We start from the raw sequence: 20,115 nt of genomic DNA, 5'->3' as shown, positions 1-20,115 counted from the left end.
CGTAATAATATGGCTGCTGAATTGGTTAGAGGCCAGTTTAGCTTCTCTTGGTAGAGTAGTCAAAACAATGTTTTCCCAGCCAATTGGTTAAAACTGTACTTTAGCCTGCTCTGTTAATAAATTCCTGTTTATCCACCAAAGGGACTTTGTCCTCTTGGCACTTGGCTGTGGCAGTGTGTTTGTTGCTGGGGGTAGCTTACTGCTTTCATATAACAGCCCATCCTATGCTTATTTGAGAGCCCATCCTATGCTTATTTGAGAGTATTGGTGACCGTGACGGCAAAAAACAGCTGCTGCAACAGCATTGAAAAATAGTACAAATAATAATTCTATAATTACAATTACATTAATTCTATTCTTGTTGTTTCAAATAAACAGAGTGAGAAGCAGTCAATGGTTACGTTAACACATTTTTATTGCAATAGCTCTGTTGAAAGCAAGAAAAAAAACAATCAGATAAATATAAACACTATGCAATGCTCAAAATGTTCTGACTACGTCTCCCTTGCTCTCTCCATAGAAAAGAGAGGGAGGGAAATCAACACTGGGGGGGGGCAATTAACATAAAAAAGAAAAAAAAGCAATAAGTATTTACAGTAGAGGATGCAGCCATGAACTGGTGTTAACATCTATTTTTCTTTCAGCCATACATTTCAGATTATGTATGCACTGGGATGAAGAGTCCGATCCCCCCCCCCCCCCCCATAGCTGACACTCAATCCCACTCTGTCAAGCTTGAAAATACAATTTTCTCTCAAATCAAAAACAAAACACAGGTTGCATGGCAATGACACCACTCATCAGCATCGTTCTTACTCTACAGATTGCCCCCATCATCATCACATTCAAAATTTCTGTTTTGTATTGTACTACACAGCAGCGAATTAAAAATAATAATTATAATAAGATACAAAACATTGGGCAGAGGCTTTTATAAAAATGCAAAAGTCTTCAAAGAAAAAAAAATTTGCACATTCCTTCTCACACCAGTTTTTTTAATTCCTCCCCGGCCCCACATTTTTCATTACAACACCACTGAATGTTTAAACCAATTTCACACAATAGCAAAGACAATTGATTTTCTTTTTTGCTCACTGTATTTTGGTCTCCTCTCAGATCTGTAAACTATATGTAAACTGAGAAGAAATTAGAAATAGTATTTAATGCAGGACCTACACACTGAGTGGGGGCATATGTGTATTACTTAATTACTTATTATGTAATATTGTGTCATTTTTGTTTTGTGTTTAAAATGCTGCATGGAAAAGGGGTTAGGAGTATACAATTATTTTTTTTAAAAATAATTGAAATGAACTTTCTGGTTCTAAAATGCTCTGAAATCCTGGTCACTTTCCAATGAGGGTGAAATGTCCAGAACAGAAGTTCTTTAAAGCTTTCTTAGTGGATAGTTTATTTGTTGTGCCAGTAAAACAAAATAAAAAAATACATCTATGAAGCAATATATCTAATACTTTTCAGTTCACTTAACAACTTTTGTTTTAAAATATATTACAGCACATTTTCAGGAGTTTAGTACAGGCTGAATGCTGCTTAACCAGGGGGTTCAGAAACAACTGGTGTCATGCTTCTCCACATTATATATTTCTTGAAAATGTCAACAAGCATAGTCACCCTAATGAATCAGGGTCAAAACTATGAAACGATTTGTCAAAGTGAATTATTGTTTCCATACTTTTGATACTTTTGTACACATCGTAAAAGCATTCCTTCCTATTGGTATCAGTAATAATGCTCATTATCATTCCTAAATCGAAACACAATCAAGTTGTACCATAAAAATATTTCCCTGTACCTTTCCCTCATCTTAACTTTCCTCAAAGTAAGAAACTTCAATAGCAGTTCTGCATATTTGGTTCCGTCATATATGAAGGGAGTTAGGAGCCAATGACTTGAGGGGTTGGAGGTGAACAAAATGTTCAGGTAGTCAGTTTAAATTATTTTTTATTATGCGTTTAAATTTAACAAAGCCGGTGAATCTCTAGTGGTGGAAGCAGTACCAAAAACAAGTTTATTCTTCCTGTGCTGTTCAAACACTCCTTTTAACTACAGTGTCTTCACCGATTTGTCCAACATTGAAAAAAAGGAACGTGCGAGTACACACATACACACACACACACACACAGAACAGTACCGATGACACTGCATGGGGCATGGAGAGAGAGAAAGAAAAAAAGAAATCATGGCACACTTCAAATTTTTGGACAGGAAAATATGCTATAACCATCACCACTGGAATCAGCTTTATTGCCACCCCCTTTCATAACTTCATAGAAACTTTTTTGTGCCTTTTTTTTTCTTTCCCCAAATTCAGGAGCTAAAGGTGAGGCACATAATTAGAGGACTGAACAGTTCAATTAGCATCCTGCCCCAACAGCATCCTCAACCTGCACCCTTACAGGCCTGACAGTAAAGAACCCTGTTTTTACCTGCCACGACACCTGTACCATCTGAAATATAAAGCACACCTTTATTCTCTGAGGTGTTGCCTGTTGGTTCGCTGCACTTTGTTATTATTATTATCATTATTATTATTTTTATTGGCAATAGAGATAATAGTGCCGTTTACATTGTGTTAAACTGACCAGTGCTCGCCTTGGCGTCATAACTTCCTCTGGCTTAGATTTGAGCTGGTTTTTGATCAGTTCCAGGGCAAATCCTACTTTCTCTATTTCTCTCCTCCTTTCATTCCTTCCTTCCATCCTCTCTCTGAGCGATCCCTGCATTCTTGGCAATGCCAGGATGAGTTTAGGTGTGTGGGTGTAAGAGGGGTTTGGCCGTGTGCATGTTGTTGAGTTTGGGTGTGGATGTGAGTGGAGTTTGGGTGTGAGTGGGGAGCAGAGCTTGTGGAGGTGCAGATGTGGGGCGCAGAGCTTGTGGAGGTGCAGATGTGGGGAGAGGGAGGAAGGAGTGGAGCAGAGTGGGGGCAGTATCAAACTGCTGGAATGCACAGCACATCACACCTGGGGTTTGGCAGAGGGTTACTGGAATCCCTTTACGTCATCACCTACCTCTCTCTCACTCACACACACACACACTTACACTTTCTCTCACTTAAACACAAGGAGCTGAGATTGTGATTTACGGACAGGGAAATGTTGCTGCACGGAAACATATGTGGAACAGAGAACAACACCTCAGAGGAAAAAAAACAACGCTACAAGAAATCTTCAAAATAAACTCATTTATACAAACAAAAAGTACCTGATACCAATCCGATAGAGATGCCAAAGCCAGTACCTGTAGTGATCGGTGTCAAAATTAAAACTTCTATCTGTGGCAGCAAACAACGGGGGCATATATATATATATATATATAAAGATATACCCCCCAGATCTGTCCCAACCAGTCTGGGCTTCAGGGTCTATCTTCCTTTTTGTGCTGTTCGACGATAATATAGTAATCATTTTCAAAATTATTAATGCAAATCAAAAATGCCAATGCAGCAGCTTGCTGAGGCACAACGAGTGAAAAACAAACGATAACAGTGGGTGGGTCAATGGAAGGCCACTGTCTGGCCGGTCTTTAAGTGAGGAGATGAGGGGAGTCAGGCCAATTAGAAGACATCAACCAGCGAAAGGGTCCAAATCTTCAATCTGCAAGAGAGAGAATGGAGAGAGGACATTAAGTAGTGCAAAGAAAATAGAAATGACATTAAATATCAAAGAGATTGCAAGAGAAGCAAAGAGAGTATCAGATAAGTGAATAAAAAAAACCGACTTCATTCAACTTCATTTTGTTCAACAGTAGTATAGAGTAGAGATCCATGTGTCATCCCAAGCCAATCTGTCCCCTTCAGAGCGAGTTTGTGGAACTGATGGTTCTGGTAGGTCCAGACCACTCGCCTAAGTTGACCTTGCTGGGACAAGCAGCCCCTTTGATGGAGGCGTTTTTGTCCCATCAAACAATGCCGCAGCGGGCAACAATGCGGATGCTTTGACAGAGGTCCAAGCGGCTGGAATGCAGTGGCCTCATTGTATCCCTCTTTTTTTTTTCCCTCTCTCTCTCTCTCTCTCTCATAGGTAAACTCATAGGAAATCATCATCAACAGCAGTGGCCCCTGTCCAGACCAAAAGCAGCGAGTGCCCCTCTCTGACCCACTACCATGCACCAGCCTTCCATAATACTAAACCACATTCCAATGAGCAACTGGTCAACTTTCAACTGACCGCATCAAAGGCATATATGTATATTCATTAAAAAAAAAAAGCATAACAGTGACATTTTCATACACTAAGAAGTAGATCGCATATAAAGACATTAGAGAATATCCTGACATAAAAAAAGCTCATATCCTTGTCCTCTACATCAGGGGGGGGGGGGGGGTTCGGGGTTCCATGTTCTGCATGCATTACTTGAAAAGAACAAGCTCCAGTTATGTATGAACAGTGAAGGTAAAGAACTCTTAAAAATGTGAAAAACGTGAACTTGAAGAAGTGAAAATTGAACAATATGAACTATGAAAATTGAACAACTTGAAGCTACATCGATCATGTGTGAACATGCTTAACAAAATATGGTAACAAAACATGGAAACTAAACGTGCATTACAAATATAATCAGTGGGAGCCCTGTGCTTGTTTCCCTGCAACAAGAAGGTTCCATCTGTGGGTGATGGAAGACAGTGACACCCTCAGTGTGTTTGAAAATGTCCAGTCGATTGCGCAATTTGGTCTTAGTTGCAGTCATTGCCGAAAACCTGGCCTCGCATAGATACGAAGTGGGAAATGGTAGCAACGTTTTCAGCGCTTTTACGGCTATATCGGGTTTTCATAAGCTACATCTGCTTTGGTTTTCATCGAAAAACCCGCCAGAGAGGTTTCCTCATAGCCTACACACTCTTAAGACCACCGTCATTTGCAATTTCGATCAACTGCTCTTCCTCCTGCGCTGACAAGTTAGGACTATTGGGGATATTGACAAATGGGTTGCGAACCCACTCATTGGTTTGCCGTGGATCTTTGGAGGGTGGGAAGTAACGCTCAAACTCATTTGAAAGCGCAACAAGGTGATCGCGCACCAGCTGCGAGAGAAAGGGCCCTGCCTCAGTCTCTCCCAAAACCCCCACTACTGTTTGGAACATATGAAATACACCCCGATCCACTTGTCGTACCCACAAATCAAGCTTGGCTTTAAATGCAGCGACTTTATCTGCCAGTTTAAAGACAGTCGTCATTCAGTGACAGGTTGTCATTAAGCAACCCGAATATGTCACACAGGTAAGCGAGTTTTGACACCCAGTCCTCATCACTAAAATATGCAGCTAACGGTGACTTTTTTTTCTGTAAGAAATATCTGCAGCGGCTCTCGCAACTCAAACACTCTGGCCAGTGACCTGCAACCAACCAACTTGGATAGCGTACCACGGTGACCCATTCACCTTCTCTAACAACTGTGCCTCAATATCCTCTGACATATCATCAATTCGCCTATGGACAGTGCTTGCAGAAAGCGCTACCTGAGCTATTTTTTTAGCTGCAGCCTCCCCAATGAGTTCATTGCACATGCCTTTACCAGCAGGCAGAATTCCCCAATAGTAAAGGGCTTCTTAGATTTAGCAATCCGACTAGCCACTATGAGGCTTTTAGCGCAGCCACGTTCACCGATGTGTTTGCTTTACGCACTAGTTTTTTGACCTTCTTGCTCGCGTTTCTTACGCTCAAAGAACTCAAGTGATTTGTCTTTAAGTGTAGGATGCTTGGACTAGATATCGAATTAGCTCTGATGGTTTCATTGCTTCGTTTGACAACTTATCGCCAAATACCACACATAAAGGACTTGGTGCATGCGAGTCACCGGTCTCTGCGAAACTATATTTTAAATATGACTCGTCATATTTCGTATTGAATGACCCCTTCTTTTTCTTTGAGGTATCTGGCTCACCATCGTCAGTGGGTATTATTGCGAATATGACATTATTGCGAATTAAATTGAGTTTATTTAGTTTGCATCGGTGGCGTAACTATAGTAGGTGCAGCAAGTGCAGTCGCACCAGGGCCCGTGACCTCCCGGGGCCCGTCGCTACCCCCGCCCTCTTTTTTTTTTTTGAACTTTAGAATGTTAAGAGCACGGAGAGTGAAGAGTCACTTTTACGATCTATCGGAAGATGAGCGCTTAGCCGATGCAGAGAGATACTTCAAAGTGCAGGTATTTAATGCAACTCTGGACATCATAATCAGTCAGCTCTCCCAAAGATTTGCAAGTGTGCGGGAAACTTGTCATGCAGGCTCGGACTGGTAATCTGTACAACCGGGCATGGGCAAAGTTATTTAGACTAGGCCTATTTGCGGCCCGTCATGTAGGCATATGCCTAGCCTATAAATGCAGTTGCATCCATTTGGCTTGGGGGGTGACAGGTCAATCATTTTAGCCTTCATGACAAATTCAGTGTGTGTTACGATGGCGCCCCCCTGCCCCACCCCTCAAGTGGATTTGTCCAAGCAGCCGCTAGGTTTGTGGGGAAATATAGCCTACGAGTGCACGGTAGCCTAGTAGGTGTCCTCCGCTGGCTGGTGTTCACATCACCAACCAGCAGGAACCAGAGGTCTAGTTTTATTCCATAAATATATTGTTTTTATAGGCGTTAGTTGCACGCGCTACCAAGAGCTTCCATTTACTGCACCATAGGCTACTGTAGTGCGGTTCTGTCAACATAAAAAAAAATACGGGTAGTCTACAATTTTCGCACAACTTGGTGGAAAAGTGAAGCTCAGGTTAAAGAAAATCCATTCATTTTTGGAGCTGATCCTACTCAAAAGGAACTTCAAAGTATTTCCCACATAGTAGGCCTAGCCTAGCTAGGCCTAGCCTAGCCTTTTAGCTCACAACGACAGTGAAAGTGAAACTTGGAAAGAGGAAGTCTCTCCACCGAGTGTTACATTAAATGCACAATCAATCGCGATTCGCGAGTCGATGCAGGTAAAAAGTAGGCCAACTGGTAGATTAGTAACGAAGGTAGCCTAATGTTGCAAAATGTGATGACGGCACACAAACTTGGGCAAAAACGTTTAGTAGGCTATACACTTGTGGTGATAGCCTACAGTTAATGTGAATCGCGGACTATAACCAAAGTAAAGGAGATTTGCACCAAATTAAGGCTGTGGTTGTGTTTCTACAACATGTTGGCACAAAACGTAATTTCTGTCAACTATGACGATGTCCATGTTCAGTAGCCTATATTTTTTAGTCAAGCAGTGACGTGGTTTAATGCATGGGGTAACATGACATGAGACAGACAGAATATGAGACTGTCTTGCCTAGAGACAGAGACACGACCGGACCCCCGTGTTATTGTGATTATAGATCTAAAATCTAAATGTTTAATGTTTGGGTTCAGTTTATGAAATGTTGCTACAGCATAATAGGCCTACTGGGTGTTTGTTATTTATTTGGGGGGGGGGCGTCGGTCCAGTGGTGGGCCGGTCCAGGAGAAAATTGCCAGGGCCGAATTTTGGAATTTTGTTCCCAATCCGACCCTGGCTGCAACACCTCTCTGAAGACAGAAAATCAACAGGGTAATTGCTGTCTCGTCTTTTTACATACTGTAAACAGTCAACATTATTCTGAGTATTAACTACCTCCCCCGCTTGAAAACGTAAACAAATAACTGAATGGTCAGGGAGTCTGCCATGCTCACCAATCAAATTAAAACCTTCTGGACCAACCCTGTCAATAAGTTCAGAAGGGGAATAAACATTAAATCCAAGACATGTTTTCAAATCAACATGAGGTGTCACTATGTAATCAACAACAGCTTTGCCCCTTACAGAAATGTAAGTAAAGTTGTCATTTTCAGGATTTAACCTCCCGTTAAGTATACAACATTTAGTCCTTCAAAAATTCCATAAAAGTATGACCATGCTTATTTACATTTGTGTCAAGAGCTATTCGGGGAGAGAGGTCATCTCCTTCCACATAGTCCTTAAGCGCCCCGATTCGGCTATTGACATCACCACAGATATAAATTGAATTCACCTTGTCGGTAACAATAGCAGTGGTCCCCAAACTACGGCCCGCCACCTCATTTTGGGTGAATTGAATTGAACGTATGTTTAAACTGAATCAATATCATTTTACCTTAAGAGGCACAAATGGACCTAGGGCTGGACACGCAAGTGGACGCGGCACAAAACCAGCTGGGTTAACAGAAAGCTTGGCTTTGCAACACTGGGCCACATTAGATAGATAACAACCCACATATCTTAACAAGCAAACAAAACATCACTAATTGAAAATTAATGACAGTATAAGAGACTGCAGATAAGCACAACATGCGTTATTTAGAGGGCAAAGGAAATGATTACGGAAGAGAAGGAGACAGTTGGGGGAGGGGGCGTTGGAAAGGACGCTCGTTTCCAAAACTTTCCATTTTACTACTTCCATAACTTGACTTACTTACTACTTTAAACTTGACTTTGTGCATTATAGTCTCACCAAATTGTTTCAGAAGTTCAGCAGACATGTTTTTCTTGTAAACGAAAGTTTTAAATGTTTTTTTTTTTACTGAATTCCAAAGAAAATGCACATTCCTGAGTTTTTGGTGATTCAGAAACTGACGTCAACGGGCACCTTTCCAGACCAACTTGCAGCGCAAATTCAAATTTGCTAACAAGTTCGCCTGGGTTCACCAAGCTTAGGGGGTAAAGGGAAGGGACAACATACCATGCCCAAGGGCAATATAGCCAATCACAGCCCTGAGGGCATGTGGGGACTTCAGGGAACAGGGTGATGGGATCATCCTTTACCTTGAAACCAGTGTACAGTATCAAGGGATTCACTACCTCAAAACAACAGTTGGTACGACTGATCATTTAGAACCAGAACAAGGGGTGGCAATGAGAATGAATTCAGATTCAAATTCAAATATGCCAAAATTCCCATTAGACATCTGGAATTGATCTTTAATTCTTACACAATGCAAATATTTCCATTATGCATTGACCCTACTCAAATCAGAACATCTCTTTCTTCAGTCCTCTAAATAACAAGCCATACCCTATTGTCCATCTTTTAAGGACAAGGTGAAGTCAAGTTGATTCCTGGAGGATGCTGCCAACAATATTGAAAAGTAATCTTTCTTTCCTTTATTAGAGTAGATTTAGAAAAAGGTCATGAAACTAAAATATTTCCATACTGAAGTGATGGGTTTTCCCAGATCCCACCACAAATGTGCAAGTTAAAGACTGCCCTACAAGTGAGAAACTGACTAGTACAACAGGCCCATTTTCAGACCAGTTTTAAACTGTTTAAACTGTCAAAAAGATTAAATACTTTTTCTTTAGTTTTAGTGAGACATTTTTGTCTATAGTTGGTCAGATAACACAAAATCCATATTTTTAAAACACAAAACACAATTGTTCCCCATTTTGTCCCTGTAAAAAGCCCAGATGGAATTGTCTTATTTATCTAGGTCTCAGGGTTATTCCAGGAAGCTGGATCGTCAGCTCACCTGTGAAAAAAAATGGCTACGTTTTAATGTTTTAAATTTGAATTTGTAAAAGTTAACTTGGTAAGCTTATATTAAGTGTCAAGAAGTTAAGTCAAGTGAGTGAGTGAGTTTTGCCGTAAACTCAATTAAATGATCAATTCTGACCTTTCAATACCATATTTTGTCATTATGTGCATTTGTAATGTAGGCCTACAGTCAATTTTATATTTGTTTACAAAGTACTTTGAACTTCTTTTTCCAAACAGCTTTAGTTGACCAAACTAGCTGCATCAGTGTAAAGCAACTGATAGCTTGCAGATGGGTCATTCCACGTCAATTCAACCAGGGCCCACGCACACAAAAAAAATTCTGAAAAAATTACCAGGTGTACCTATGTTATCCAGGAGACACACTGTAAAATTACTCTTATGTAAGATCAATACTTTCCAAGATACAGCCAGTTTTACAGGGGGAGGGGGGTGTCGATTTTGTTCGGCCTCTTTTTTTTGTCAAAGTTCACAAGCCCACAACGCGAGAACTAAACCATGTAGGAGGCTCAAATTTTGCATTCTGGTACATAAATAGGAATAGTATGTAGTAAAATAGTCACGTTTGGTCTGGATGATCCTGCATGGTCATAGCTGTCCCTCAAAGTTGATACAAATGTTATTGGATCCAACCCCCTCCCCCTGTATCTTGAAAAGTATTGATCTTACATTCGAGTAATTTTACAGTGTGTCGCCTGGGTAACATAGGTACACCTGGTATTTTTTTCAGAATTTTTTGAGACCTAAGTGCGTGGGCCCTGGTTGAATTGACGTGGAATGACCCAGATGGTTCCAAAGTAACATCCCAAAGCGTTCCCCACACAATGGAGCAATGTCATGCCACATGAATCATTACTTGATTTCTGTGACGCATGTACAGACTTCAGACAGGTTGCCATATGATTTTTCCCCACTAAATACAACACTTTTGTTTATTCTCACACATCCCTCAAGACCACAGATTTTGTCAACAAGGGAAAACACCCTTGTAACAGGAAGAAAATGAGCAAAACTCAACTAGGAAAGAGAGGAGCACCTGTCTGTTGCAAGAACAACAGCACCAGAACTTTTCACAGGGGTATCCCTTTAAGAGCTGGGCCAGCAATGAGTGAACGGAGAATGTAGGCGAGAGTGTGTATAGGTCCGTGTGTGTGTGTGTGTGTATGTGTGTGTGTGTGTGTGCAATGCAAGCGGTGCACTTGACACAGGGAAGGGATCCTATTACCTCCGCTGCACCCGTTTCCTGCATGTAAGGGGACAGCAGAACTGTTGGCTGCGTTCAGAAGTCATAAATAAGGGGCACGCTCAAAATAAAGCTGCAAATATAGACATATGCCGATATACTGAAAGGGCACGTAGCCCTCATAGCACAGCACAGGGCTTCAGCCATGCTCTTCCCCCAGCAGGTCAATGCCAACCACCCACTCACATGGACTATGGACTATGGACTCCCCCCCCCCCCCCCACACACACACACTCCCTCATGGTCACAACAGACATATAACATTTTCCATTTGTCTGTTTTTAAAATGTATAGTATAGGCGGCATGTTGTTCCATACCATGACCCTTACAAAAAACAACTATCAACCATCTTAAGAAACCACGTAAGATGAGGACAAACAGATCCTGTATTATGAAAGGACATACAGTGCAACATTGCTACCGATAAGGATAGGGTTCCAAAAATAGGCCTTTCCTTAACCTCAATGTAGATTTTTAGTTGCTCTCGGTAAAGACACAATGAGGAGCGCACACACACACACACACACACAGAGAACAGATAGAGTCTGTGTGGGCTTCTACCTGTTGGGCTGGCTTGTGCATGTGAACTGAAAGAGGAGACTGAGGGATTGCGTCCCAAGTGTCATCATTAAACCGCATTCCTGTGTGTGTGGCCGTACCGTGGCTCATCAACATTCTTCTACCAACGCAGTCGCTCTCTCTCTCTCTCTCTCTCTCTCTAAACACCACTTACAAAATACCTTCCTGATATCAAAACATAACATGGTCGTCCAAAACATATGCCCTGAGGTGATATTCTTACATCATAACACTGAACAAATTCAATATTGTCTAAATGACTTCACGTTATCGGACTACATCCTGTCTGAGACAAAAAATCTCTGCACCTCTAGCTACAAAACACCATGTCCGCCAAGACTAGAAACTAAACTGCTAACTCAATGTCAAATCAATGCCATAAGTGACTTGCAATAAAATAGCACTCTATCAACCAAAACACCATCAGACTCAGATCAGAATAAAAACTGCCACAATCAAAACTACCAACAAATTCTGCCTCATATTAACATCACCCCAACACTCAAAAACTGTACTTAAACCACAGACTACATCATTCCTTTGCTACAACAAACTTGATAAACACAAATCCCCATCCATGGGAATGCTACATACAATGTTATGTAGCATGTTCAAACTCTACTTCCACTGTTCAAACGTTGATCTCACCTTTTCAAATGTAGTCAATTTCCATGGCCGTTAGTCATCATTGCAAAGCATGCCCAGTGGACGATGTCCAGACCACCAAACCAGAGAGGCATTAGTGTATACTGCTCTGGAGGGAGCACTACATCTCCACACTGATTCCTTTGAACAGTGATGGTGGTATACTACTTTGGCATATGAAGTAATAAAATGACCACCGATATCTTGGCACCAAAATATGATTGCATACAATCTGCAGCAATTTGCAGAAAGAGAGAGAAAGGGGAGAGAGAGAGAAAGGAGAGGAGAGGAGAGATTCCTCTTCCCTTGCTCGTTCCACTTTTTTATCATTCACAAACGTTCTCACACACCTTCATCTCGGCTGGAAAACAAACATATGAGTCAGTCAGGCTCTGCTGAGAACACTGACTCACTCTCACCCCTCCGCTAATGTCAGACCCCATCTTGGTCATCTCGCTCCTCTCACACACAATCAGCCATGGGTACAGGATAGGTATGCAATATACAAAAAGGATGTCACAGAAAGAGAGAGAGGACCTCTTCAAAGGCACCAAAAGTTATTGACTATATTTTGGAGCACAACAGTACTGGTTCTGAAATAGAAAAATAAACTGAGAAGCTGTTTTGAAAACATTGTTGTTCATCATACTTGAAAACAAGAGAAACTCATAAGGTCTTCAAAGGCCCTTTAAATCCCAAAAAACTCAGATTGACATAATTTGCTGCATTTTGACCCCAGACTGTTCAAGACTCCACCAGTCTAGAATGGAACAACTATAAAAGGATGGGTCATCGATGGAGGGAACAAAACAAACACAGAAGTAAACAGCAGTAGCAAGATGGCGGATCTAATTGATTAGCCTACCTTCCTCTCCAAACACCCACTCCTGTTCACACTGGAGAAAACAGCTCGGCCTACTACAGTAGCAATACCATACTAGAGCAGTGTTTGGGCTACTATACAATATTATTGTGATTCTTTACATTTTACACTACAGCAAGTATTGCGTTTTGGCTTGACTATGGCACACGTTACGATTTATTTCTCCCATCTAGGTTATTAAACTTTACTGGGAGACTCAAAATCAAGCCAAATTGTGGACTTTAAAAGCAATGTCATCAGAGTAGATGTATGAACCAAAATAGAATTATGTCATTACAAAAAAAATATGGAAATTTTTCCACCGCTGTTTTGATAGAATACTGAAAAATAATATTGATACTATACTGCATTGATTTTTCTCCACCTCTAGGGCGCGCGCGCGCACATACACACACACACACACACACACACACACACACACACACACACACACACACACCAAGAAAGATTCAGTTAGGGCGGATAGATACCCTAAGGCAACAGCATACAATAACTTTATCTAAGACATAGTCCTGGACTCCTGGGTTCAGGTGATCACTCAGGTGATCTTTGAAGTTGGGTACTGCTTTTCAGGTCCCGTGAAGACTTCCACCTCATAGTGACTGATTACAACATCAAGAGTTCAGAATGTCCTCTTGTAAGCCTCTGTAAGACAGAAGCTGGCACAAACAGATCCACTGTCCAGGCAGACCTCCCCCTTTCTATGCCTCCCTCTCTCTCTTTCTCTCACCCACCCACCCACACACACACCACACACACACACACACACACACACACACACAGCGTGAGCTTATGACACACGCCAGCCCTAGGCAGGGCAAAACAGCACCTCACATCTGCCTAAATAGCAGGGCGGAAATAGAAACATATTTAACCGACGACTGCACACCGACTCCAGAACAGGCTCCTTACAAAAACACCTGACACTGCATTCTCCACACTGCGACTCCAAAACAACTTCTTACAGAAACATCCGAAGACTGCTTCTCTCTGGCTCTACCCAAACACTACAAACGCTGCACAAACATACCTGACAATCAGCCAAACGACCCTGGAGAACACCATTACTGAATACCAAGATATCGCTAACAGCCGATCAGTAAATAAAATAATAATTAGGACAGCTGCAATGAAATCAAGTATTTCAATCCACCCTCACCTTACATTTAGTAAATACAAAGAACTGGTGCAGTAATATACATGTGGCACAAATGGAAAGTTAAGAAAAAGAAGAAATCTACAGTTCCGCTTTTTGTATGCATGGCTAGAACGGAGTTTGCCACATGTTACACATGGACTTATGGATTAAACTAAAGGTGCCTATTTGCACAGCAGCAGTGCATCAGCCAGTGCTGGTCTAAAATGAGGGACAGAAAGAGGGTAAACCATCAAAACACCTTCCTAGGAAACAGTAAAACCAGGAGCTTCTCTCTGTGGAACAGCAAAAGCCAAACCTCTTCAAAATGAAGTCTGCACTTAGCTCAGCAAAAGAGAGAAGGTGGAGACAGAGAGATGTAAGGTTATTTTTTCGCCAGCGACTCATGAGAGGTTCAGGTATCAGAGGGGGGCAGGTGTTTAACTCACCTGTAGATGTGCTTGTGAGCCCTTCCGATTTGGTGAAGTCTATGCTAGCATAGGCCCCGTTCTCCAGGAGGGGTACACCTGCAGTAGGTGAGGAGGACACGTCGAGAGCACCGCTGGCTCGGCCATCTTCCTGCAAGTCCAAGGCGATGTAGTTGAGGCCATTCTGATATCCCGTGGACACGCCACGACACATATATCCGGACACTGGATTCGAGCCCTCGGCTACGTCCGCCGGGGCAGCTGCTTCGGCGGTGGTGGCGGCGCCTTGTGTTGCGTTGGATCCATCGACACACATCCACACGTTGTCGAATGACCCCGAGCTCTGCCAGCGGTTACTGTCGGCTTGGCGCGAGGACGAGGAGTAAGTGGAGGTGGCACTGGTGCAGGTGCCACCCCCCGAGCTGGTTGGCCCCGGCGACGCCGAGGCAAACGTCTCGGAGCTGTGTCGTCGTCGACCCTGCAGGTCAGCACGGATGACCTTTGGCTCTGCCTGCGGGGGGGTGAGCGGCGCTGCATAGTGTGGGTCCAGGACACAGAGATGTTGAAGCATGGCTGTGGGACTACTAGCCTCAGCCCTGCCAAGGCCAAAGGTCATCTCCGTGTAATCGTCTGGCGGGTCACTTGCCGCTGAGGTCACTGGGCGGATGTAGGTCGGGGGGTTCCAGGGGGCTACGAGGGATGGACGTGGTGCTTGTGCGGGAGAACAACTTTCTGCGACGTCCAAGCTCATGTAGTCATCCTGCGGGTGATGGGGAGGCGGAGGGGGGGCCACAGACTGCTGTCTCTCCTGACCGCTGGAGAAGGCCGAGCCAGAGGGGGACGCGTACGCGGGCGGGCGCTCGGCAAACTGGATGTTGATGTACTCCCCGGGGCTGGAGGGCGCCTCCCTCAGGGCGCCGTGAAAGCTGCGCCGGCCGAGAGGCAGGCGCGTGGGCCGGACGGCGGCGCGACTGTGGGCTCGCGGGTCGGCACCGCCGCAGCTGGCGAGAGATAGGGGAGACGGGTCGACGGAGGGCTTCGCTGGCGAGCTCATGGGCACGTACTCGTCCCGCGGGTGGTTCTCTCTGGCGGGGGCTTTGTAGGAGCGCGGGAGCGAGAAGTACGGCGTGGACGCACCGCCGGGCACCTCCGCCATGGCCCGCGCACAGTGGGCATCGCTGGGAGGGTGATGCGCCCTCGCAGAAGTCATGTCCATGTACTCTCCATGCCCAGGTGGATCTGTGATGGCACTACTAGGATGGGCAGGTTGTGGCGCTGACGATCTCCCCGCACGTGGCAGCATCATCATGTAGCCCCGAGCATCCTCCTCCTGCTGCTGGGTGGATTGCCTGTAGCCATGCGCCTGTGGAGACAGGGTAGGGGAGAGCGCAGCCCTGGGTTGCATAGGCATATAATCAGAGTCGCTCACTGGCGTAAGGGCGGAGCCCACGCCGGGCATCATGGGCATATAGCCGTCATCTGCGCCAGGGCTGTGAGGAGCCTGAGGCGCTCGAGCCTGGCTGTGGTCTGAGGAGGAGCTGTAGTCCGAGCGGAGAGAAGACGACAGGCTTCCCTCTCCCGCCACCTCGTCCAGCGAGAGGGCAGTCTGGGTCATCTTCTGGTACATGGCCACTCCTCCGCTGCCGCCAACCTGGCGGGAGAAGGAGGGAGTCCGTCGGCGTACGGAATTGGCAGGTCGGTCGTCTTCCGCTCCGTCGTCTCGTAGGGCGCTTTCTCCGGCCGCCCCGCTTGGGTCCCGCTGCCAGCCCATGGCCATGTAGTCGCTCAGGCCGTGCTCCTCGCGGATCGGGGGCGTGTTGCCCAGCGAGTCCGGCGTGTTGCTGCGCACGCGGAAGTAGCGCACGTCGCCAGGGCTGGAGCCGTATTCGTCAGAGGAGTTGAAACCGCCGTCGCTGGGCGAGCCACAGAGAGAGGCACTGGAGGGACGCGTGAGGGTGTCGGACACCGAGCCGTGGCCACTGCTGCTGGACACGCTGACCGGACTGCTGGTGGAGGGGAAGTGAGAGACGGGCAGTGAGGCCGAGCGCGTGTGGTAGGTGGACCCTACCAGGGCCCGCACGTAGCGTCCACCACTGCTGCCACCACTGGTGGAGGCCGAGCCCTCCTGTCGCCCGAGGCTGAGGCGGGCAGAGTTCAGGTGGAGCAGACTGCCCGTCACGGAGCGGAAGGGCCTGCTCATCGTACCTTCACCCTCGCTGGACGTTCGAAAGCGATAGCCACTGGCGGCGCTGCTCTTGCTGCTGGGTGGAGTGCCAACCACAGACTCAGTCCGGGAGCGTCGTTGAAGCCCTGTCTGACTGGGTGGCAGATTTCCCAGGTGACGCCGTGTTGTGATAAACGCGATGGGGTTTGAACCCGACGACTGGCTTTTACTGCGTGGCCGGAACTCAGCATAGGCTTTCAGTGCCTTCATGGTCTCCAGGATGGTTTCGTGCATACTCTGAGCCACCACTGAATCATCTACCTGCATCCAGATCTCTCCAGGGCCTATGGAGGACGAACGACCCACCTCGATGAAGAAAAAGCTCTCCGAGTGGCCGCAGCGGCGGATGTTCATCAGCTGCAAGTTGACACACGGCGTCTCTGAGTTCAGCTTCACTAAGTGGATACTCTTCGAGGAGAGACACAGGCGGTAGACTCCAGTCAGGTTTTTGCTCTGCCCCAGACCCTTAGGTTTCACATTCACCTGCCACACCTCTTTGAAAACAGTGCCTGGTAATACTGTGCCATAGCCATCATCCAAGTCATCAGCATCAACATGCCCCCGTTTGCCCTCACTCATCTGCTCGCTCAGAGCCAGGTACCAGTCTTCCTGCTCCTGTTCATTTTCAGCCACTATAGCAAAGTACTCATCTTTAGTATACAGAGCTATAAGGTGCTTGTTCTTCGAGTCGGCCCTTTTGTTTACAGTAAAACACTGATATAGATAAATAACCCTTTTTGGAGAGGAGGTGGTCGCGGTTCCAGATGAAGAGGCAGCCGTAGCACAAGCAGCAGCGGCAGATCGAACGCTATTTCTGAACTTCTTTTCGCTGTCATAATATTCCAGTCGGCTAGGCCCGAGATGACTTGAAGCCCTCAACACAAAAAACCTTTTATGTCCGTGTTTTTGTTTCCTCAAGTAGCCACACTTTCGTATATCATCCACCCCGTCTGAAGAGGTAATGGCACTAACGTTAGCATTCGCAGCACAAGCGGCTGTGGCTACTGTGTGTGCGTTGCTAACAGAGGCAGGGGAATCCTCATCTAACATTACCGGGTTAATACATGAGGTTGAGTTCCTCACCGGGGATTCATGGTGATATTTTTCACTAGAAAACTGTTGCTGAGGCGAAGAGTGGTACTGTTGGTGATCCTTCGGCTGGGTGTTCTGAGGTTTGGAGGGTGGCAAGTGTTGGAATCGAGCGCCGCCAATATTAATTAACGGAGATGAGGGTTCCCCGGCCGAGGTGTCGCCGTTGGCCGCAGTGGCCGAAGATTTAGTCCCCAGAGCCCTCTGTTGTGTCTCCAGCATCAACATAGCTGCTTTGCTGTCTTGGTAATTTGTAAACTTTGCCATTAGGTACTACAATTAAAGGTCACTTTACCTTAGCCGTAAGAACCTAACGTTAGACCCCATTCTTGTTTGGGGAGACCGTGTCTCCAGCGGTGTGGCGCGTTTCGGTCTTTCCAATAATAGGCTCCTCTAGGCCGCTTCAGGAAAAATAGGAGTCCTGCCAATGATCCATGAATTCAAGCCCAGCAACTGCAACATGACCACATTCACCCGTTTCTATTATCGGTAGCTAGATCCTTCAGGCTTGCTATCAGTCTGTTCCTCGCTACCTCTCTGTACACATCTCTACGTACGCGAGCACAAACAACACGTGACCTGTGCGTCATCGATTGGTAGGCGGGATGATATGATAAACCAAGGTTTCGATTTGTGGATGTTTGATATTCATAGACGTCTATGCGATCATGAGCCAATGGTCATACAGCATTCTCATTTACGTAAATTTCAACCACCAATTATAATGCAAAGAGTTTCACTGAGGCGAGGGCAACAGCGTTTAAGCAATGATCGACAGTATTCGCCCCCAATGAATAGTTTCCATGAATGAGCTACAGTCAGTGGACGACTGTTTCATTTGACATTGGCATTGGCCAATCGTTTTGAAGAGAGGCTTCCATGAATCTAGGCCAGAAGAGAGGAATTCTACTTGAGCGTTTCCAGCTCTCTGTAGCTCAGAGACTCCGTTCTTGGTTTTGCCCTGGTCAAGGCCTACAATGATTCTTCTAATAATAAATTACCGCATAGGCCTACTCTAATTTGGCAGAGCACATCAACCTCTAGGTCTTCTTGCTTATTCCCGGTGAGCCCATTTAATACAGAATGCTGACAGGGGACCAATTTATTGTGAAGATTGTATGCATCAATCAGCCAATCAGCCAATGAGCTTACCCAAAAGAGAGGATCAGCTTGATTAAACCACGGATGAGAGACTAGTTGACTAGTTGATTTTCAACAGTGGTAAACCAGATGTGGGAAATAAGATTTTGACTAAGGTGTGTAAACCTGTAGATTATTTTCTCTGAAAGTGACTTATGTCATCAGAACATGAGTTAGACAACCCCCCCCCCCCACACACACACACACACACACACACTCACACACTCATCTTCGACATTAGTTCAGATTATATAGTTCAGTCAATTGCTCTGTCTTTAAAACAGCACTAGATGCAAATGTCTTCAGCTTGGCTTGTATCTTAGGTAACCAGTTTTGGTATAATCTTCAAATTCATTAGTCATGTAATTAGTCATTAGTCAGGTAATAGTCCTGTGGTCTGGGATGGCCATAAATATGTAGGAAAATCTTGCAACACAACGCCTCATCACCGTAAGACGGTATGGTAACAAGCCTCTATCAGTGATAACTTGGCCATTTGTTGCAGTTTTAGAACAAAACCCATCACTGTGGCTCCACTGGGCAGTCAGGTAGGGACTGTTTATGATCATTCGCCTGTATGGGGAGGGAGATAGATGCCAGAATACTCTGAGGAAATATTGCCTATATATCTAATGTAGTGTCCTATAAAACCTCAAAGTAAATTGATTTTATGTTGAAGTCCCTGTTTTCACTAGGCTACATGGAATCTAAACAGTGAGTACGGACTTGGAATTGTACTGATGTGCGCTGGATGCTGATATGACAGAGGTAAATATAGCATAGTTTTTTATAGTGAAGACACGTATGCTCAACTGTTGCAACAGTCCAGGTATATTATCTATGAGTGTATAACAATGAAGAATGGAGAGCTAAATCATCAGCGATCATCAGTTACTTGGAATGTAGACGTCAATACATCATCAATGTCAAGCTTAGGATGTAGATCACAGCATCAATGTCAAGCTCGTCAAACTGTTTAAAACACTTCACCGCACGCACATGGCACCTGACATAACCATAAATCTCTGAGATAACATGTTAGAATATGACAGGTCATCGCTTTAGAGCTATGTGTCAGCATTTTTGCCACTGGCATGAGTTCTGCATAACCTATGGGAAATATCATGCAATGATGTATGCATTGCTTTATCAAAATACTTATTTTATTCTATTATTATTCATATTGTAATTTTAACAGCTGTCACTAAAAACATTATCTGAGAAATGATGAGCCTCTGGGATTCTCTTATAAGCTC

At 44.8% G+C, this 20,115-nt stretch overlaps 1 protein-coding gene across 1 annotated transcript; it reads right to left on the bottom strand.

Annotated features, from left to right (window-relative positions):
- Positions 1-397: 397 nt before the first annotated feature.
- Positions 398-18,305, bottom strand: LOC121689635 (insulin receptor substrate 2-B). The gene is made up of 2 exons (XM_042069611.1): positions 14,428-18,305; positions 398-3,614 (listed from the first exon to the last, which is right to left on the bottom strand). Exons 1-2 carry the CDS (start codon positions 17,984-17,986, stop codon positions 3,610-3,612), a joined length of 3,564 nt encoding a protein of 1,187 aa, XP_041925545.1. The 5' UTR covers positions 17,987-18,305; the 3' UTR covers positions 398-3,609.
- Between the last annotated feature and the right edge of the window lie 1,810 nt (positions 18,306-20,115).

This window comes from Alosa sapidissima, chromosome 18, assembly GCF_018492685.1.
Source record: "Alosa sapidissima isolate fAloSap1 chromosome 18, fAloSap1.pri, whole genome shotgun sequence".
Lineage (NCBI taxonomy): Eukaryota > Metazoa > Chordata > Actinopteri > Clupeiformes > Clupeidae > Alosa > Alosa sapidissima.
This window is presented reverse-complemented; position numbering and strand designations above follow the sequence as displayed.